This window comes from Eschrichtius robustus, chromosome 10 (genome assembly GCF_028021215.1).
Source record: "Eschrichtius robustus isolate mEscRob2 chromosome 10, mEscRob2.pri, whole genome shotgun sequence".
Lineage (NCBI taxonomy): Eukaryota > Metazoa > Chordata > Mammalia > Artiodactyla > Eschrichtiidae > Eschrichtius > Eschrichtius robustus.
In genome coordinates this window covers 107373156-107395850 of record NC_090833.1, presented here as the reverse complement: position 1 = coordinate 107395850, position 22695 = coordinate 107373156, and the positions used below count along the sequence as shown (strand labels likewise).

General features: G+C 42.0%; 1 protein-coding gene across 1 annotated transcript in view; it reads right to left on the bottom strand.

The window, feature by feature from the left end:
- Positions 1–16053: 16053 nt before the first annotated feature.
- Positions 16054–22695, bottom strand: part of BNIP3L (BCL2 interacting protein 3 like) — a 28675-nt gene continuing 22033 nt past the window's right edge. Inside the window, exon 6 of the mRNA XM_068552912.1 lies at positions 16054–18818. Within this exon, the coding sequence (XP_068409013.1) occupies positions 18770–18818 (49 nt within the window). The 3' untranslated portion in view covers positions 16054–18769. The remainder of the gene's footprint in view (positions 18819–22695) is intronic.

The following is a 22695-nucleotide window of genomic DNA, read 5'->3' as shown; positions in this document are numbered from 1 at the left end:
GTTAAACAACAAATTCCCTTTTCTCCTGCCCGCAGCCCCTGGCAACCACCATCTACTTTCTGTCTCCACGAGTTTGACTACTCTAGGACCTCATATCAGTGGAATCATACGGTATTTGTCCTTTCGTGGCTGGTTTATCCCACTTAACATAATGTCTACAAGGTTCATCCATGTTGTACCCCATGTCAGAATTTCCTTTCTTTTCAAGCCTGAACGACATTTTGTTATATGTATATACCACATTTTTTAATTCATTCATCTTTTGATGAATGCTTGGGTTGCTTCTGCCTTTTGGCTATAGGGAATAATGCCGCTGTGAACATGAAAGTACAAATATCTCTTTGAGTTCCTTCTTGCGATTCTTTAGGACATATAACCAGAAGTGGAATCAATTGATATTATTCCCTTTTAAAGAAGAATAAATCGGGTGCAGAAAGATTACTTATCTTGCCTACGTCTACGCAGCTAAGTGTCAGAACAAGGATTCTCCACAAACAGCCTGACTCCGGTATCCAAGCTCTTGGCCACCACACTGCACTGCCTCTCACCCATCACTCTTACATTCTGATACAACCACACCTAGAAGGTTACAAAGCCTGGCTATACTGACCAGAGGAAGGATGCCTGGGGCCTCCCATGCCCCCCATATTCTCTGACTCCACACCCCTCCTACCATAGGCTTCCAGAACCCCAGACTGACATGACAAAATCTCCTCCAGGGGTTGGACATTCCAGGTTCTTCTCTACCCGTTTCTGAGTGTAAGTTAAACTATTTGCTTTGACTGGTTCTTGTGTGATTATGAGCGTTTACGGGGCAGCCCCTCAAACAGGATAGATGTGTGTTGATGACAGTGGTCCATCTCTTTGGCTGTTGGCTAAGTTTTGGAACATCTGAGGGTCCAAACCCGGGCCCCCTTCTCTTCTTAATCCACGCTCTCTAGGGAGGGCACCTCATCCCGAGCAACAGCTGTACATACCACCTATCATAGATGACTCCCAGGTTTACATCTCCAGACCTGCGTTTTTAACCGCTTGTTGACTTCTCCACTGGATGTCCAATGGGCATTTCAAATTCCAAACAGTCCAAAAACAACTTCTCCACCCCAATGTTCATGGTATCATTGTGTACAATTGCCAAGATACGGAAGCAACATAAGTGTCCATCAGATGAATGGATAAAGAAGATGTGGTATGGGGCTTCCCTGGTGGCGCAGTGGTTGAGAATCTGCCTGCCAATGCAGGGGGCCCGGGTTCGATCCCTGGTCAGCGAACTAGATCTTGCGCGCATGCCGCAACTAAGAGTCCGAATGCCACAACTAAAAGATCCCGTATGCCGCAACAAAGATCCCGCGTGCTGCAACTAAGACCCAGCGCAGCCTAAATAAATAAATAAATATTTTAAAAAAAAGACTACCGAGGACCTGTCCACCCATCCCCAACCTCTAGGGTCCTCAAGCAAGAAAGCCAGGCAGGGTCAGGGGGCTGCCAGAACCTGGAGGATGTTACAGGTTGTATGATGGAGAAACACCATGGAAGTTGAGCGCTGTCCCCGCAGAAGGCTGATTCTGAGAGAAGGGTTTCACAAAGATTTTATGAACTACAAACTTTATCATACAGCATCTTCCTTAATGGCCCTTCCCGAATCCTGGTTCCTCCCTTCTCCGCACTGTATCCGCTTACATGTAAATGGGAACACGGGAGGGGGGCTGCCTTAGAAGAAGAGGCAATTGTTCTCTTTGTCATATTTGTTGAACAGCATTTTCCAGGTTTATCATTTATCTGCTGACTTTGTTTATGGTATTTTTAATACACAAGTTTACACAAGTTTTCAATAATCAACTTTAAGTCATCAAATATTTTCCTTAGGATTTTTGAGGTTAAGACTGGGGCTCCAAAGGTTCGACAGAGGCTTTTTCCTTTGTTTTTTATGAGTCAGTTCTGAAGATTATAAAAAGACTAAGAGCTCACAAAGACAAGATCAGCAACATCTAAGGAAAGGGCTCTTCGACACAAGCCAGGCTATGGTTTGCTGGTTCATTGATTTTTTAAAAATTCAGTATTGTATTTATTCTGGAGATAACTGTTGAGTATGCAGGTATTGATAGTACACCGTGCCCTTTTTTAATATTTCTCAGGGGGGAAAAGTCTTTCAGGCATGATCAGAATTACACAATGGGCTTGTTTTAATTTTTTGGACTGTGCATGCTGTATTGGATTATGTTTCCCCCTTTACACTGGGTGCTAGGATGCTCAGATCCAATTTTTTTTTCACACTTCCTTTAATAAAAAGTATATCTTCACAAAGCATGTGTTTGGGGAATTAATATTTGCTCTGACTTTAAATTTTTCTCCTTTCTTTTCTTTCTCTTCCTTCCAATTTATCTTTTAATTTTAAAAAATTTATTTATTTATTTATTTATTTTTGGCTGCATTGGGTCTTTGTTGCTGCATGCGGGCTTTCTAGTTGCAGTGAGTGGGCGTCTCATTGCGGTGGCTTCTCTTGTTGCGGAGCACGGGCTCTAGGTGCGCAGGCTTCAGTAGTTGTGGCACACGGGCTCAGTAGTTGTGGTGCACGGGCTTAGATGCTCCGCAGCATGTGGGATCTTCCCGGACCAGGGCTCGAACCTGTGTCCCCTGCATTGGCAGGCGGATTCTTAACCACTGCGGCACCAGGGAAGTCCCATCTTTTAATCTTATACTCATCTTTGATATGGTATATCAAGTCCTTTTTGAAAGGAGGTGGGAAAGGAAAGAATGAAGAAGAGAAAGAAATGGAAGACAGAGAGAGACATTTCTCCCAGAACATGTACTTAGCAATCGCACTAATTATTTACATTACCAAATTACATTTAACTTCACCATGGGATTCCTTCACGTAGAGTTCTCTGAAAATATTTACATTTTCATTTGCTTTATTAAACAACAATTCCCGATAGGCACAGTATCTCTTCCACATGTTTGCTGTGTAAAGTGAAGTATTGGGTTTTTTTTTTTTTGGCCGTGCGGCATGCAAGATACTTAGTTCCTCAAACAGAGATCAAACCCCTGCCCCCTGCAGTGGGAGCACAGAGTCTTAACCACTGGACCACCAGGGAAGTCCCATGTATAAAGTGAATTTTATCTGTATTTCAAAACAGAGAAAACCATCCATTTCCAGCAATATCTATAATGTGAAGAACTCAGCTATGGGCTGAACTTGGCTGTTATCTAGCCCAGTTCCCTTTGGTTGTTTCCCTTTATTTATTCTAGATGGCCTTGTTATTGTTTGATACATGTCAGCCCCTGTTCTTTTACATGTATATTTCTTTTAATACTCACTATGAAGAGACTGAGACCCAGAGAATTTACATGATCACTCAAGAAACCCAAGTCAATGGCAAAAAGATAAGAATTCCTCTCTCCACTGTCTGGGCTTTGGCTACCACATAACCCTGAATCCTTCCTTCTCAAATAATTCCAATTGTATTCTCAGTGCTAATTAGCAAACATAGGCAGTTTATACCTATGCAGTCTCTCTCTCTCTCTCACACACACATACAAGTGACTGTTAACTATGTTGTCTATCTAACTTAACGTAAATCATTTCCAGATAAAAATTGAAAATTTAAGTCATGATCACCTTACACCCATTTAGGACGGCTACTGTCAAACAACAACAACAATAAAAACACAGTTTTCACTTGGCAGTGAAAGCGCGGAGTCCTAACCACTGGACTGCCAGGGAATTCCCCGAGATGGGTGTTTTTCAAGTGGATCAGATTGGCCTTTTAATCGCCAAAGCAAGTGTGAAGTTATGGAACCTGCCCAAGATGGTGAGGAATGTGTGGTCCAGTGGAGAAAGAAGAGGCAACAGTGAAAAGAGTCATTTTACTCCCAACACAGTCCCAGGAACCCCTGATGAGACGGTCTGGAGGTGGGAGCCAGCTTGCAGGACGCATATTAAGGAGGTCAGCATTGCATCAAGGTAGCAAGGTAGGACCTGCTAGGTCATGGTCAAGACTTCTAAATATTATCTAGAAGGAAATAAGAAGTCACAGCTGGGGGGAGGGGGGGCAGTGAGCAGAGCAATGGCTGGTTTGAGCCTTGGACTGAGGTGGTAGTGGTGGAAGTTAGATTTGGGATGTATTTTGAACATAGAGGCTAAGATTTGCTGATAGGTTGAATATTGGAGTGTTACAGAGACACGGGCGGAGAGGGAGGAAGAGGTGACCTAAGCCACTGAATGGACCATGTTGCCATTTCATCAGATGGAGGAAAATGCTGGAGAAATGAGTGGTCTGTGTCTGTGTGTGGAGGGGAAATGTATTTTGGACACAATAAATTTGAGATGCCTGATAGCTGTCCAGGTGGAGGTGGGAAGCAGACAGATATATGAACCTGGAGTCCAGGGGCCAGATCGCAGCTACAGACATAACTGGGGAGTCTTCAGTAACTAGATGCCATGAGATGCTGGGTGCTCATGTCCAGGGAGCACTCTGGGGTGCGCTGGAATTAGGAGGCAAGAGAGGAGGGGCGTCCAGCAAGGAAGCCTGAGGAGCAGCTCCCGGGATGTAGGAGGGAAAAACACAAGAAGGCAAGATCCTGGAAGCCGAGAGATGAAAGTGTGTGATCCATGGTCTGGAGGCTCCCGCAAGGCCGGAGGTCTTTGCTGGGCACGCAGCACAGGGGCCTCCGCGCCTGTGTAGTTTGCGGAGTCTCCTCCACTGTGACCTTGGCGGTGCCCCTCGGCTGCAGCTCGGCTGTGAGGCTGGCTCCTCCTCCCTCGGCCTCAGCTTCCTACCAGCGGGGGTTTATGATGCAGTGCCTGCAGGAGCCGTCCTCTGCCCCGCAGACACCAGCTTTCCAGAGCTGGCTGACCTTGGCCCTGCACGCACCCCCTGTGAGGTCTGCGACTCCCCATCTCCAGCTCCACCGCCTGCTTTTGAACTAGAGCCCAGAAGGCCCCGCAGTTTCCACCTCTGCATGGGTCTCTATATGTTATCCTGTTTTGAGAGTGGATATAGCTTTCCCTTCTTTAAAAAAAAAATTATCTATTTGATTTGCTTAGAACAGGTTGGAAAGAGCTCCTTAAAACATCATTTAAGCCAATAAATATTGCTTGTAAAATGATTTTTAAAGGCATGTTTGCAACTCCATTCAACACTTGCAATTACCCCAGTATAACTTCTAAATCCATGTTAACTTTCTTTGCCTGTTCCCATCATTTTTGGGATAAGCAATCAAAACTACCATTGACTGAGGGTGTTTCCAGTTTTCCAATCAGGATTTGTTCTTAACATGAGGATAATATGAATAATATGAGGATGTGGGAATTTGGGGGATGGGTGATGGAACTGCTGGGTATCTTGGTTATGGTGGGAGTTATATAACTCTATGCATTTGTCAAAACTCGAAGAACTGTATACTAAAAAGTTTTACTTTATGTAAATGAAGCCTAATTTTTTTCAATGGAGAAAAACAAGTTATCTGGTAAGTACAGCTTTCTCTGAATTACAATTTTGACCCAGTTGTGAAATACAACATCTCTTTGAGTGCCCCCCAAATAATCCACTTAGTCTCTGGAACAAGCAGGGCAGACTTCATTGGAGATTTTGTTTGGGAAAAAGAGATTTACATTCCAAAGTCCCTCTCAGCTAGAGAATATCTGTGGCCTCTCTCCTCTTCCTCCATCCCCTAGGGATCTGACTTCTACACTCACCCCAAATTCCTCTGCCTGGATTATGAAGACCAGTTTAGTTTGCTAACTTGGGCTCTCAAACTTACATACCAGGTGTGACTGCAAGGTTGGATGTAGTTTCACACGTGCCTTTAAAAAATCGCTTTAGGGACTTCCCTGGCGGTCCAGTGGTTAGGGCTCCGCGCCCATGTGCTGCGAGGTGCGGCCTCCCCCCCGCAAAATCGCTTTACAAGTAATATTTATTGGTTTAATGGTGTTGAAGGTAAGCGCATCACTGCGCTCAGGAAAAGTGCCCCACCCCCCAAGGCGGGGAATGCGTTGGCCTTATGCGATAGGGGCTCGGAGGAGAGGGTCTCAGGGAGACCTTCTGAGGCAGCTTCCTCCTTCTCAGGGCCATTGATCTTAATGGAGCAAGAAGAGACTAGAGCAAAACCCTGCCCACTTGTGTCTCTCCTCCACCTTCAACTTCTTTTTCTTCTCCATCCTTCTCTTACTATTTAAATACGCTCAAACCTGTTCAGCTTAAAAAACAAATAAATCCTCCCTCAAGTCCCTATCCCGCAGTCATCACCCTGTCTTTTTCTTCTCCTCCGTGGCCACGTGCTCCCAAAAGGGCTGCCCCCATTCCTCCGCCTCCGCCTCCACAAAGCCCTTTAGTCCAGCTCCCAGTGCCAGCCACCTTCCAGTGGGGCTGTGGATCCGATCAGTGTTTCCATGTTGATGAAACCAGCAAATGCTCTGCAGTCCCTCATGTAAACTGATCTTTTTATATTTTTTTTTAATAAAGTGACATATGCTTTTCTTTTTTTTTTTAAAGGAATTCCTTTATTTTTATTTATTTATTTATTTATTTATGGGTGTGTTGGGTCTTCGTTTCTGTGCGAGGGCTTTCTCTAGTTGCGGCAAGCGGGGGCCACTCTTCATCGCGGTGCGCGGGCCTCTCACTATCGCGGCCTCTCTCGTTGAGGAACACAGGCTCCAGACGCGCAGGCTCCGTAGCTGTGGCACACGGGCCTAATTGCTCCGCGGCATGTGGGATCTTCCCGGACCAGGGCTCGAACCCGTGTTCCCTGCATTGGCAGGCGGATTCTCAACCACTGCGCCACCAGGGAAGCCCTGTAAACTGATCTTGAAACAACGTTTGGCATCGCGGCTCTGTAAGTCCGCTCCTCTCCCGGTTCCCACTCCTGGCTTTCCTCCTCCTGCCTGGCTCTTCCTTTTCAACCTCTTTTTTAGCTTCTCCGCTGTCCAAATCTTTCAGTGTTGCCATTTTCGGGGGCTCTTTCTAGACCTTCCTTCTTCCCTTTCACTCTATCCCTCTAGACCGTAGCACCTACTCCACGGCTTCATCTACCATCCTTTTGCTAAGACCAAACTCTGTGTCCACAGCCCAGCTCTTTCCTCTGAGTTCCAGACTCATCTATCCAGTGACCTGGTGCACATGTCTGCTGGGTTATCTGACAAGCCCTCAATCTCATTCCGAACCACTAGACTTGCTATCCCTAAGGAAATGGAACCATCACCTGGTAGCAACCTAAGAGTAAGCCTTTTCATCTTTGGGTCACATAGCCCATCATCCATTCCATCCCATTGATTTCACTTCCTGGATATTCCTCAAATCCATTTTTCCCCCATCTCCACAACCACAGATTTTGTTTTAAGCCACTATAGGGACTTCCCTGGCGGTCCAGTGGTTAGGACTTCCGCTTCCAGTGGAGGGGGTGTGGGCAGGTTCAATCCCTAGTCGGGTAATTAAGATCCCACATGCTGTGTGGCATGGCCAAAAAAAAAAAAAAAAGCCACTGTAATCTCTTCATCACACATCCATTCATGTCCTTCTCAAGTTCATTCTCGAAGTTTAAAAGAGTGGTCTTTTAATTACGCAAATCTATGCCTGTTGGTTTTCTGTTTAAAATTCTTCAATGACATCCCCGAACTCTTGGAATGAATTCCACAGTCACTATTGTGGCCTCCCAGACTCTGCATATTCTGTTTGTTGTCTGCCTCTCCAGTTTCTCCCCAGTGCTCTAAATCACATCACTGCGACCTTCTTTCAGTTGTTCGCACATGTTTTCTTTGACTTTCAGAGCTTGTGCTGCTCCCTGTGTCTAGAATGGCCTCCTTCACCCTTTTCTTCCCGCAGCTGCTTCTCAGTTTCCAGGGCGCGGTTTAAGGCCACCTCCTCTGCTCCTTCACATTTGTTTAAATCTCCATATGATAGGCTCTCAAAGTTTCCTTTTCTTCTTCTTAACACTTACTGCAATGATTTGTACAATTACAGTAAGTCCCCTACATACGAACCTTCAGGTTGCAAATTTTCAAAGATGTGAACGTGCATTCGCATGTCCAATCACGTAAGTTAGTTCATGTGTCTGGCGTACATTGTCACGTGCGTGCGTCCTCTACAAGTGGTTGTGCTTTTGTGTACTTTATTTTTGTGTGAAAAGAATTATATACCTATACAGTACAGTACTATATAGCCCATTGTGTTAGTTGGGTACCTGGGCTAACTTTGTTGGACTTGCGAACAAACTGGACTTACGAATGTGCTCTCTGAGAGGAACTCATTCGTATGTAGGAGACTTACTGTATTTATTTATTTCCCTGCTAGGCGGAAAGTTCCACGTCTGTTTTGTTGAGTCATAGATGACATTTGCCTTTCCTTTTAGTGACTCGGCACCTGAACTTTCTATGTTGGAAGAATCAACGATTTAGTGAATCCTGGTGGGAGGGGCAGGAAGGCGAAAGACCATCCCCAGCTCCACTCACTTTACCAGGCTCTCCTGTACATAGGACATGAGCATCTCCCATCAGGCACATCGACAGAGGATTTAGAGTCAAGAACTGATCACACAAGAGGAAAGGGTTGGGAGAGTCACTTCTCTCTTTCAGGCAGAGATAATGGTGGTGGCTCCAAGGGAGAGCGCCTGGGACAGAAGAAGCTTTGGTGCTGGCAGCGGCAGGGGCTGCCGAGTGAGGTCCTGGGAGTAGGACTGAAAACTGTCTCTGCTGGGACTTCCCTGGAGGTCCAGTGTTTAAGACTCCGCGCTTCCACTACACGGGGCGCAGGTTGAATCCCTGGCTGGGGAACTAGGATCCCGCCTACGATGGGGGCGTGGCTGGAAAAAAAAAAGAAGAAAAAGAAAGAAAAATGTCTCTGCTGTACAACAGAAACTAATACAACGTTGTAAATCAACTATACGCCAATAAAAATCTTAAAAAAATAAAATAAATGACCATCAGTTAAAAAGAAAAAAAGAAGAAAAATGTAGTGCCTGGGGTTCAGCAGTTTCATTAGTTCAGAGGAGTGGCTCTCCAGCCCTCTCAATGATTCTGTCACTTGTAATGAACTTTTTAATAGACACCATGTGCATCAGACTATACCAGCATCCACTAGTCAGAGGTGACTAATGAATGCAGCAGCTATTAATCTGGCGTCCCAGAACAGTCCCTGGCACAGAGCACGTACGCCATGAATATTCTCTGGTTAAAAGAATGCATGAAACAAAAGGGTCATAGGTGCCTTTGTGGACTGAAGAGCCCTTATTCTTACAGAGAATGATTTTTAAAATTCACATTCACCGTACATTTAAATGGCAAAAATCACCAAGGTTAAACCAAAGTTTGGAAAACACTGCATTTGTTGATATTGGAAATTCCTTTAAGACTGTGCTCACTGCATTAATAGCTGATTTTCCCACTAGAAAAAAAAAAAAAAATCACATCCACCAAAGAATAAAAAGTTGACTCAGCAACCGGGGAGTGTGCATTACGGGAAGGACAGTTCACCTGGAGCTAAGGGTCACCAAGCTAGAGACTAAAACCCAAAGGGATTCAGAAGTTGTTCTATGAGCAAAAACATAGGTGAGATCTGGGTCATTTATTGAACCTAGATTTTCTCTTCTGTAAAATCACAAGAGCAACAACATGAGCTGTTGTGAGGATTAAAGAATGTAAGAGCTCAAGATTCCATTTCTGGCCCATGCTAAGTGCTCCCCCAAAGTTTTCATATTTCCTTCCAACCTCCTATCCTTCCCTTGCCCCTTACTCCTCACCCCAAACAGTGATTTGTGTATGAAATCACATAGCTAACACGGCAATGTTTCAGAAGCCAGTGATACTGACAGTTTCTTTCTTTTTTCTTTCTTTCTTTTTTTTGGAGTATAGCTGCTTTACAATGTTGTGTTAGTTTCTGCTATACAACGAAGTGAATCGGCTATATGTGTACATATATCCCTTCCCTCTTGGACCTCCCTCCCATCTCTCCCATCCCACCAATCTTTCTTCACACTGTTCTCAGCCTGAATCACAACCCACCCAAAATATAGATTCTTTGGCAGGAACATTATAACATGGATAAAGGCACAGATGATATGAAAATTAACTTTCAGAAATGATTGAAATGGGTATGGGTTTCCTTTTTCAGATTTATTCATGAAGCAGAACTTGGTGATGCCCAAATGGATGGCTTGAAGCTTAAAATCTATCTTTGCACAAGGATTGTTAGTGCTGCCAAATATAACAAAATATGCCACTCACTCGGACAATACTGCCCAGGGTTTGATCTGATTCTGTTATTTCTTAGATCTACCATTAGAACAGTTGACAAGTATTTTCAAGAAAATTTAATTATTGCAGAAGTCTAATGTTTTGGTTAGAAGCTGTGATTTTCAGGATATAAATGGACACTTCAGAATTATTTCAGAAAAACTAAGAAACCCCAGATGCTTGATTTAAAAAGAGCCCTGGAGGGACCTCTCTGGTGGTCCAGTGGCTAAGAATCTGCCTTCCAGTGCGGGGGACACTGGTTTGATCCCTGGTCGGGGAACTAAGATCCCACATGCCGCAGGGCAGCTAAGCCCACGCGCCACAACTAGAGAGAAGCACACACGCCACAACGAAAGATCCCGCATGCCACAACTAAGACCCGATGCAAACAAAAATAAATAAATAAAATTTAAAAAATAAATAAATAAGAAATAAAAAAAATAAAAAGAGCCCTGGAAAGTGATTTTTCTTTAAATTGGCATCTCAACGTTGTAATTTATTAATGGTGTGATATGGGCGAATTATTTAAGACCTCTGAGCCCTGGTTCCTTCATCTATAAAATTACCTGTTACAGGACTCTATTAAGTAACAGCTACCACAACGCTCAGCAAAAAGAAGATCCTCACCAGATGCAGTTTTCCTCAACACGCAGTGGAGATAACTTGTTGAAACACTGATTTTTAAAAGTCTTGCGAAATTTTGCCATCTGCAGCAACATGGATGGACTTGGAGGGCATTATGCTAAGTGAAATAAGTCAGACAGAGAGAGGTAAATACTGTACGATATCACTTATATGTGGAATGTAAACAATACAACAAACTAGTGAATATAACAGAAAAGAGACTCACAGAGAGAGAGAACAAACTAGTGGGTACCAGTGGCAGGGGAGGGGCAATATAGGGGTAGGAGAGGAAGAGGTACAAACTATTATGTACAAAATAAGCTACAAGGATATATTGTACAACACGGGGAATATAGACAATATTTTATAATAACTATAAATGGAGTACAACCTTTACAAAAAAAAGTCTCAGACTTGCCACACCGTTTTCTGTAGGCTGAATTTTAGTCCGAACACCTCCAATGGCCAGCCATCTCATTTCAAGCCATCTAATGCAATCCCAAGCCATAGACAATGTTACAAGGTGAAAAGTCATCAGTCCCACGTTTAACATTATGCAAGCCAACCCTGTGGTAGCTCTAATCCCATTTTTAAAACCAGTGATGACACAGAGCTGCTTTTGCATGTGATAGTTCTAACACAGAACTCACGAGGCACACTAGCTAGGATACAAGAGAAGATTCCAGGTTTAACCAGATGTTTAAATAATCAGTTTGACCCATGTTGCTTCAGATTTCAAGTTTCCACAAGCTCTGTTCTTTCCCTTAAGTGTTTTTTAAACATTTTCCTCTTCTCTCTCCAAAATGAAGTTTTTCAAAAATCTGCTGCCATTCTATGCAACTTCCCTAGAGTTCAATCCTTCCGAATTCTTAAGTTATCTCCAAATTCCTGCTATTCCACTTCAGGTAAATTCAATAAAACTAGCCTGAAACTAGCTGTGTGTGTGTGTGTTGAAAACAAAATTCAGTAATTTTCACTATGTTTAGCATGCATGCGGTGACAAGCACCGTCAGTTCTGGGACATGGTGGAAAACAAACCAGATACAGGACTTAACTTAGAGGGCCTCAAGGTCTATGAGGGCGGAAGACATGGAAAAAGACCATCATATTTCAGGGTGAACTGTGCCACAATGGAGGTAAATGCCAACTGTTCCGGGAGGTTACAGGAGAGGCACTCAGTCCACTCGGGTGTGGAGTGTGTGTGACAGCCATCAAAGAAGATTTCTCAGAGGAAATGAACACTGAGCTGCCCTGAAAAATGAAGAGTGAGAGGGAGGGGTGGGGAAAGGGCTATCCTGGCAGAGGAAACCGTATTCACAAAGGCCAGGAGTTAGAAGAGCATGAAGATCTGTTCCGTCTGACCTGTGTTGGGGGAGGGAGTGGAGAACAGCCACGGGAGACGTGAGGCTGAGACGGGCAGAGCCTGATGAAGAAGGGCCTGGCAGCAACCTTAGAGAACTTTAACTTTGCCCTCAAGACAATGGGGAACCATTTAAGGGTGACACCACGGTCTGATCAGATTTGTATTTTAGAACAATTACTCTGGCTGCCATGGAGACCAGTCAGGAAGCTCTTGCAGTGGCCCAACAAAGGGGGTTGGGGGGCGGCCTGGATTAAGGTAGGGGAAGGTGGGGAGGAGTAGGTGGGGCTATTTTGAAGGTGGACTTGACAGGCCGTGGTGACTGACTGGAGAAGTGGGGAAGGAAAATAATTGGCAAGTTTCCGGTTTGGGCAACTGAAGGGATACTTGTGTAATTCCCAGACAACATAAGAAGATGGGTACACAGCAGAAAAGATGGGCAAGATGAGTTTAGGACATAAGAAGTTTAAAATGCCCGTGGCAGCTGGATACATAGGACTGAAGTCCAGTAGAGATCTGCCTTGGTTGTAGCTGTGGGCATCCTTCCTATGTACCTGTGGGTCAGTGAGTCTACATCTTGGCTATGCAGCAGAATCGCTTTTGGAGCTCTTTTTAAAAAAAATCTGTGGTTTCTTTCCTTATTCAATATATCCACAGTTTTTCCATATTCATGCTAGTAGTGAAAGTAGAGAACAGGACATTAAGTGGAAGTCAAATTCATCGAGGCTGAGGAAGTAAAGACGTTTTTGTTTGTTGAGCATTTCAAAAAATGCTACGAACTGCAGGGGGTGTATCTTTTACTAAGTGGTAAGCAAATGATTTCTGATGTGACTTGTAACCCTTCTGCCCTCACCCCAAGTGTCCAGCCTCACCTCACTTAGGCAAACTTCAAATTTGCATTTCAAAGTCTAAGAATTGATCAGCAGCTTCACCATCCATTAGCTCTTATTCAGAACCCTTGGAAACAGCTCAAAAGCTCTTTCCAGTTATTTATAGGACTTGAATTTATTTATTTTTGGCTGTGTTGGATCTTCGTTGCTGTGTGCAGGCTTTCTCTAGTTGCGGTGAGCGGGGGCTACTCTTTGTTGTGGTGCGCGGGCTTCTCATTGCGGTGGCTTCTCTTGGCGTGGAGCACGGGCTCTAGGCGTGCGGGCTTCAGTAGTTGTGGCACGCGGGCTCTAGAGCACAGGCTCAGTAGTTGTGGTGCACGGGCTTAGTTGCTCCGCAGCATGTGGGATCTTCCTGGACCAGGGCTCGAACCCGTGTCCCCTGCATTGGCAGGCGGATTCTTTATCACTGCACCACCAGGGAAGCCCTGTCCATTGACTTCTGACTGAGCGCTTTCTGTCTTAGCTGGAGAAATGAGGCCTTTGTCGGAAACTATTTTTCCCTTGATTTTAATTTATAAACTGGCTAATTTCATGACATTTCTATTTGTGTTTCTAAGTGAGAAATAATAATAAATGAAGTAGATGACATGGTAATCTTTACAAATTTTTCTCCCCACTCCAAAGATTTCATTAAATTTTATAATTAATCTAGAAAAGTGATTATGACTTTGAACTTCATACCCCTCGTAGAGCAGAGGTACAATAAATCATCCCAGGGCTAAAACATGTAAAAGTTTAAATGTCAGGCATGGGGCTTACAAACTGATTAAAGATTTAAATCATTTGTGATTTGGAATCCTCGCTCATCGGCACCCAGAATTTATAGCTTTTCCTCTGCATTCTGGTTTGTTATCTTGTCCATTTACCAAGAGACATAAAGGAGACGCTCAGAAAAACACGCTTTCTTGTTCCACTAACAAATATAAAGTAATACTTATAATATGTTCATAATGCCTATTCATCATCCAGCCATTCTCAATCCTGCTTTTTAGACTGAACTGTAATTTACTGACAGCAATTATAGGATTAAAAAGTCCCAAGAGATCATTTAGTTGAATCCAAGACAGCTGAAATCGCAAAAGCACTGACGAGGCTGAAAGGTGGCAGAGCCCGGTCTGGGCTTCAAGGCTGCTCAACATCAAGGTACACTGGGGAAAGATGCCAAGAGCAATTAAAAGGCTCCAAGAGTCTCAGCTTTAGTTCTGGCTCCTTTTAGATCAGGAGATATTGATGGAAAACAGTTCCAACCTCCTTCAGCCTCCACCACCATCCTCATCTTCAGAGACCTAGTGTTTATGGAGAAAACGGAGCCCGTCAGATGCGGATTTCCTCTACTTACTGCTCCTTCACCCCCTCACAGATCTCTCTTCACCTCTTCTCACCTACCTCTTTATTTCCTATTGTAAGTATTTGGGTTTTGTGAATTTTGAGTGATTCCAAAAGTCCCTCTCCCCCTTTCCAAGGTAAATCTCCCCTCTGAGTCCTTAATATAGCCTGCCTACTCCCTCCAGGACTTTGTTATCGGCTCCCCCGCATCTTCAATATTTCCCTTTGCACTTCCTCCTTAGCCTACAAACTCATTCCTCCTCTCTCTATACCCCAACCTAAGCAAACAATCCTACCAACCGGTCTCCTCTGGGAAATCTTCCCCTTCACTTTCTTCATCTCCAAATTGACCAAGAAAAGTCAACACTTCTTAGTTGCTATTCATTCATTGACCCAATTCAGCTTAACCTGGGACCCCTCTTTTGCTCCGACAGAAACGCTCTTGCAAAGATCAGCAGTGATTCAACTGCCCAGTTCAAAAGCTACCCTTCAATTCACCCTCTTTAACCACTAAATTGGACAGGATTGGTTACCACCTCTTTTTGGGGAGGAGTGGTTCTCCTACCACACTATTTACATCACTCACCTTTTCCAGCTTCTCTTCTGCTCAGTCTTCAAATGCTGCCCTTCCCCACTACTTTGCCGACTTCTCTCATCTGTCCTCATGGCCAAATCTTCAAATATAATACACATGCGTGTCTCAGTGTTTCCATTTCCACTCCAGACTTTTCTCCTGAGTTCTAGTTCTATTTAAGAAGTGTCTGCTGGTTATGTTCAAACCAGGTCAAATGTATTCAAAGTTGAAATCATCTTTCTCTCCCCCTACCACTCCATTCCTCCTCTGGTTCTCACTTTCTCAGTTAATGGCATCGTCACATTAATGTCACATGCCTTCTTCCTTTCTCAACCATCTCCTTACCATTGACTCGGCTTTGTCTCCCAAATCTACCCCGGCCCACCTTTCCCATCCCTAGCGTTACAGCTGAGGGCAGGCTCCTATTCCTTCCTCAGAGAACTCACAGGTCTCCTGGCCTCTGGTTCTCTTTGCTTCACTCTTTCATAACCATCTACAACTTAAGTCTTCAAGCATTTCCCTGCTTTAAATAAACCCCTCAAAAGTAACCCAATGACTATCCAAATAAGTTCAACCCCCGAGGGCATGTAAACTTCAGTTTGGTTCAACACTTCACTACATTTTCAGTGTCCTCTCTACCCACCGTTGTTTTCCAGCCACAGTGAGCTTCGTTATTTCCGGAATGTATTTTCACATGTGTCAGCTGCAGGCATGCTTGTAATTCCTTTTTGCATTTGTTGAACACTTACTCATCCTTCAATAGACCCCCTCCTCTGTGAGCCCTGATGCCCTCTGGCAGAACAAATGCTCTGATGGTTATGGCCCCATTGTACCTCATACACGATGAATAATTACATCGTGTGGTGGATGTCCCCCGAGTGTGGCAGCCTCAGGAGGGCAGGAATATCGTCCACGCCTATGTCATTGGCACACTGGCAGGTCCTCTAGGATTTGAGGAACTCAACTATGGAAAACGTGTACGTAGACAGGTTAAGGCCTCCTTTCCCCTGAACTCCCAGGCAACACACGGGACATAAAATAACGTACTGACAGAGTTTTGTGAGAGCTTTAATGGCACAAAATGTTTGTAGCTACAAGTTATACATGGATTGTAAACTGTATATAATGATACAAAGTGCTAACTAAATAGATGAAGAATGCATAATCACTTTGGCTTAGTTAATTCCGATAATTTCAACAACTGGTTCACTTGAAAATTCATCTAAGTCTTCAGTTTTCATTTTTTAGAATAGTAGATGTTTTTACTGCAATCAAAGTAACTTGCTGCACTTTTCCATGTGCAAGTTTGTGCAGTTCTGCTCTTGATTATATTTACAAATATCTTAAGCCAGTTTTCATCAAACGTAAGAAAAATGAAGACTGCCTTTTCGTCCTCAAATTGTAAACAGGTGTAAAGCTTTCTAAACAATCTTAAAAATGTCAACTGTTAACTGTCGAATTCTCCTTTCCAATCACATAATCTGTTTCCATTCAACACAAATCTGGGTAGGAACATAAACATTTACCCCAGATGTTAGGGTTATCAATAAATACTGCATGATTTCATCCTATGATTAAGTTCTACTGTCATCATGTATTCATGTTTTAAGGAATAGTCCAAAATTTCACAGCTATTTTAAGAAAAAGGGCAGGACTAAATTTATTTTCAATGTTGGAAAGAAACCACAAATATACCCAAATTCAGCCACACACCTGACAGGATTACTACGGAATTTCAAAAGAGAGTAAGTAATGTGTTGCCTGTAAAAAGCTGCTTTTCTTTAAGTATAATTTTACTTTTCCCTCCCATGATACCAACTGTAATACAAATTGTATATTAGAACAGTTTAGCTCTTTGGTTCTCCTAACTTTACCGGCTTTTCCAACTTTATTCAGGCTTTTCAAAGTCAGCGGGCCAGCAGATTGACTTTCTTCCCAAAGAAATATGAAGACTTGAAATAAATAGGTTACAGAAGGCAAGTCAAGTGTTGTCAGATTTGTGAATAAGATAGAAACAAGGAATAATAAAAAAATGTCCAAAATTATTTAGACACCAAAATCTAGAAAGAAAAACATAGTCAAAGAATTCAGAAGACTATTTGGATATATCATCTTTCTTAAAGACAGCCAGCTACATTCTTGAAAAAAGAGAGTCAGAAATTAATTTTTTTGTTTAATATGTATGTTATTTTCCACTATAACACATCAACTTTACAAAACTTCATGTGAGAGAGAAAAGACTCAGAGAGTTTCTGCAAACTAGCAAACCTGGTGGTCAGAGTGCTTTTATTCAAGTCAACCTGATACTCCTTATTTACTGAATAGATTGCTAGCCTTCAAATTAACAATGGTTCTCTAAATATTCAATGCTTATACCATAAACAGTAATTATTTATATATAAAACATATAATAGTATCCTTCAGAATCATGCTGTGTGTTCAGAAAGCTAATAAACCTACTTGAAATGACTGGTAAATCTGTTGCTTTCTAACAATTTGGTCCTAAAGCTTCACATTTGAGAAATGAACCAAAAAGTATATCATAAGAGGAAGTTGTTGAGTGTTCTGGAACTTCAGGAGTTGAACATAACTGAAAAGATGGCTACAGGAGAAGGAAATGGCTAGCGCCTGCACAATCACAGAAATCGCCTTGGGCAGGTTGTACAGTAAACATGAGAAAGGGAGAGAGCAGAAGAAAACCAATGGCATCTCTTCAGAACTCTGTCAACTGTTCCCACAACCCATGTCTGGTTTTCAAAGTTGCCCGAGTGCTTGAAATAACTCTGAAACAATTATCTTCAGAGTTTAAAGGCTTCAGAGTGTAAGTGATGCTTCCTAAAACAAGAAGCCTGTATTTATACCACAAATTGGAACTCATTCCAAAGCCTCTTAGGAAAAAATAAAAAAAGAAAGAAAAAAATTCAAAGTCATGAAAAATTCACATGCAGCTAATAACATAAAAATACCAAACACACACACAGAGGTCCCCAAAGCAATTTCATAGATTTCTAGGCCTGAGACATTCCTTACCAGAAATAAAGATTCTACACCATAGAAAAGACACCATTATAACATACTAGTATTAAAATCTGCTGATGTATTCTAGTTCTTCTATTTTATACCTATCACTTACATAGCTTGCCTCCTACAAATAAAAAGGCGCCATTAAGAGGCTTAGACAAAAAGTGGCTCCAAAGCTGGTTTAAAATAATTTTTTATTGCCCAGGATATTTTTTTTTCTTGTGTCCTATTTTGTTTGTTTTTGTTTTCTTTTTTAATAACTATAAATTCAAGCTTAGAGAAGCTTGCCTTTGTCTTGAAAAAAAAAAAAAACATCAAAGCTTTTATATCATTTGCTAACCTGGTCTTGCTTTAAGAGAAAGATGGGAGTTATCTTGCAAGAGTAAAATTTATACCATGAATGATGCAGGTCTAAGTCTGGTGGTACTAAAAGGAGACAACAGCATTGTTGACAAAATTATAATCTGCTGGTGGCATTTGCAGAAAAGAAGCCCTTGCAAATTTCTAAACAACAGTAAACTCTGTTAGGAAATTCTAAAGTGTTTTACAGGCCAAAAAGGGAATGAGGTTAGTAAAATGCCTCAACAGAGTTTGAATAAAATACTGGATTTGAGAGTTACTGGAACTTGGATATGTAAAAATAGGGTGTAGGCTGGGTCATGCTTACAATGGTCTCAAGTTCAAATAAACTACTGTGACAATACACCACTTCACAAGTCACACGCTTTCCCAGGGGCTCTTCTTTTCCCTCAGTAGGTGCTGGCAGAAGGCGTGCTGAGTCGTTTTCCAATGTAGATGCTGAAAGGAAACACAGTATACCATGTTTCATCTGTTTCAACAGTTCTCTACCAACTTGTCCACAGGCTGAACTGTACGTACAAATGAAAATTTTCAGCCATTGTATAAGGCTCTAAAGGTCCATGTGTACAGTTCCTTAACACCCTGAAATCATCACTGACTTACTTAAAGCTAGTCATCAGCCAGCTAAACTGGTTTTATATGTTTACTCACTGGGCAGGACTGGACATCACTGGGCCAGTGATTAGACAAAGCCAAGCCAGAGAGAACAGATCCCTCCAAAGAGTAAAGCAGAGCCAACCTCCTTTGAGATGGTCCGCTGTGGTAGACAAAAAATTCTACTGATATTTCAGATACAAAATACAGTAATATACCAAATTACAAAGCTGCCAGTGCTTTAAAATGCCCTTACTAACAGTTTAACTCTTAAGGATTAGGGCCTTATATTACTTTCCCATGCCAAGCAAGTGTTTGACCCTTATATAACAGAAGCAGAAGGGAAGTTAAGGAAAAGATGGAACCAGCCCCACACCCCAACGTAATAAAACCAACTTTACTTTTTAGAATCCTTTTTTTTTTTCTACATTCATCTATAACAACAGTTACACTTACACCAGCAATAGAAACAGTCTGAAAATTCATAAAAGGAAGAGATCCTCCAAGGTACAAAAGCCCACCAACCTCTTGAGGGCAAACGAACTACTGTGCAGTCAGTGCTGCAGGGGAATGTGAACTCCTACCCCATACAGCATTCTCACATACTCCCTGTTTTGCTGTGTGCCATCACTGTCCTCACCCTCACAAAAGCAGATCAGGCACCCAGAAAGACAGGAGGTGTGTGTGGGAAAGTCACATATGTTTCCAAGTTCATTACTGTGAACATCTCTCCCATATGCTGAGCTCCTTAAAGGGAAGGTAAGAGATGCTGTACTTCTTCTGCACATTATATACAGAAAAGGACCCACTGGGCATGCTCAAAGAGAATAGCAGATATGTCTTAAAAATATTTAACCACAAGTGTTTAACTCCTAAAATATTTCAAAACTATATTTCCTCAATTGTTCAAATCAAGAAAAAAAGAAGAATTTAAAAGACACCCCTGGAGAAGTCAAGATGTCGGTGTGGGAAGACACGGAGTTGGAGTCTCCCCACAACTAGGGCGCCTGCCGGCTGCTGGTGGGGGACTCTGATGCCCAAGGAGACAGGAGAACCCCAAAGTGAACCAGCGGCTTGCGGGATCTTGGTTCACGAGCCTGGGGTCAGGCCGAAGCTCCTGGGGTGGGAGATCCGAGTCCAAACCACTGGACTAACAGAGAACCTCAGATCCCAGGGAATATTCATCAGAGTGAGGTCTCATGGAGTTCCTCATCTCAGCACCAAGAACCAGCTCTACCCAATAGCCTACAAACTCCAGTGTTGGAAGCCTCAGGCCAAACAACCAGTAAGACAGGAACACAATCCTAACTCATTAAAAAAAAAAAAAAAAGAGACAGCAAAAAAATATGTCACAGATGAAGGAGCAAGGTAAAAACCTACAAGACCAAATAAATGAAGAGGAAATAGGCAATCTACCTGAAAAAGAATTCTGAGTAATGATAGTAAAGATCATCCAGAATCTCAGAAATAGAATGGAGGCAGGGATTGAGAAAATTCAAGAAATGTTTAACAAAGATCTAGGAGAACTAAAGAACAAACAAAAAGAGATGAACAACACAATAACTGAAAAGAAAAATACACTAGAAGGAATCAATAACAGAATAACTGAGGCAGAAGAATGAATAAGTGAGCTAGAAGGCAAAATGGTAGAAATAACTGCCGAGGAGCGGAATAAAGAAAAAAGAATGAAAAGAACTGAAAACAATCTCAGAGACCTCTGGGACAACCCTAAACACACCAACATTTGAATTATAGGGGTCCCAGAAGAAGAAAAGAAAGAGAGGGTCTGCGAAAATATTTGAAGAGATTATAGTTGAAAACTTCCCTAACATGGGAAAGGAAATAGTCACCCAAGTCAAGGAAGCACAGAGAGTCCCATACAGGATAAACCCTAGGAAAAACACACCAAGACACATATTAATCAAATTAACAAAAATTAAATCCAAAGAAAAAATATTAAAAGCAGCAAGGGAGAAACAAAAAATAACATACAAAGGAATCCCCATAATGTTATCAGCTTATTTTTCAGCGGAAACTCTGCAAGCAAGAAAGAAGGTAGTGGCAGGATATACTTAAAATGATGAAAGAGAAAAACCTACAACCAAGATTACTCTACCCAGCAAGGATTTCATTCAGATTCGATGGAGAAGTCAAAAGCTTTTCAGATAAGCAAAAGCTAAGAGGATTCAGCACCACCAAACCAGCTTTACAACAAATGCTAAAGAAACTTCTCTAAGTGGGAAACACAAAAAAAGAAAAAGACCCACAAAAACAAACCCAAAGCAATTAAGAAAATGGTAATAGGAACATACATATCGATAATAACCTTGAATGTAAATGGATTAAATGGCCCAACCAAAAGACACAGACTGGCTGAATGGATACAAAAACAAGACGCATATATATGCTGTCTACAAGAGACCCACTTCAGACCTAGGGACACATACAGACTGAAAGTGAAGGGATGGAAAAAGATATTCCATGCAAATGGAAATCAAAAGAAAGCCGGGGTAGCAATACTCGTATCAGATAAAATAAGACTTTAAAATAAAAACTGTTACAAGAGATAAGGAGGGACACTACATAATGATCAAAGGATCAATCCAAGAAGAAGATATAACAATTATAAATGTTTATGCACCCAACATAGGAGCACCTCAATACATAAGGCAAATGCTAACAACCATGAAAGGAGAAATCGACAGTAACACAATAATAGTAGGGGACTTTAACACCCCACTTGTACCAGTGGACAGATCATCCAAGCAGAAAATAAATACGGAAACACAAGCTTTAAATGACACAATAGACCAGACAGATCTAATTGATATTTATAGAACATTCCACCCCAAAGTGGCAGAATACACTTTCTTCTCAAGTGCATGTGAAACATTCTCCAGGATAGATCACATCTTGGGTCACTAATCAAACCTCAGAAAATTTAAGAAAACTGAAATCACATCAAGCATCTTTTCTGACCACAACGCTATGAGACTGGAAATCAATTACAGGAAAAAAACTGTAAAAAATACAAATACATGGAGGCTAAACAGTGTGCTAGTAAATAACCAAGAGATAACTGAAGAAATCAAGGAGGAAATAAAAAAATACATAGAAACAAACGACAATGAAAACACAACGACCCAAAACCTATGGGAAGCAGCAAAAGCAGTTCTAAGAGGGAAGTTTATAGCAATACAATCTCACCTCAAGAAACAAGAAAAATCTCAAATAAACAACCTAACACTATACAACAACTAGAGAAAGAAGAACAAAGAAAACCTGAAGTCTGTAGAAGGAAAGAAATCATAAAGATCAGAGCAGAAATAAATGAAATAGAAATGAAGAAAACAATAGCAAAGATCAATAAAACTAAAAGCTGGTTCTTTGAGAAGATGAACAAAATTGATAAACCCTTAGCCAGACTCATCAAGAAAAAAAGGGAGAGGACGCAAATCAATAAAATTAGAAATGAAAAAGGAGAAATCACAACTGACACTGCAAAAATACAAAGGATTATAAGAGACTACTACAAACAACTCTATGCCAATAAAATGGACAACCATAAAGAAATGGACAAATTCTTGGAAAGGTACAATTTTCCAAGACTGAACCAGGAAGAATTAGAAAATATAAACAGACCTATCACAAGTCATGAAATTGAAACCATAATTAAAAATCTTCCAACAAACAAAAGTCCAGGACCAGATGGCTTCACAGG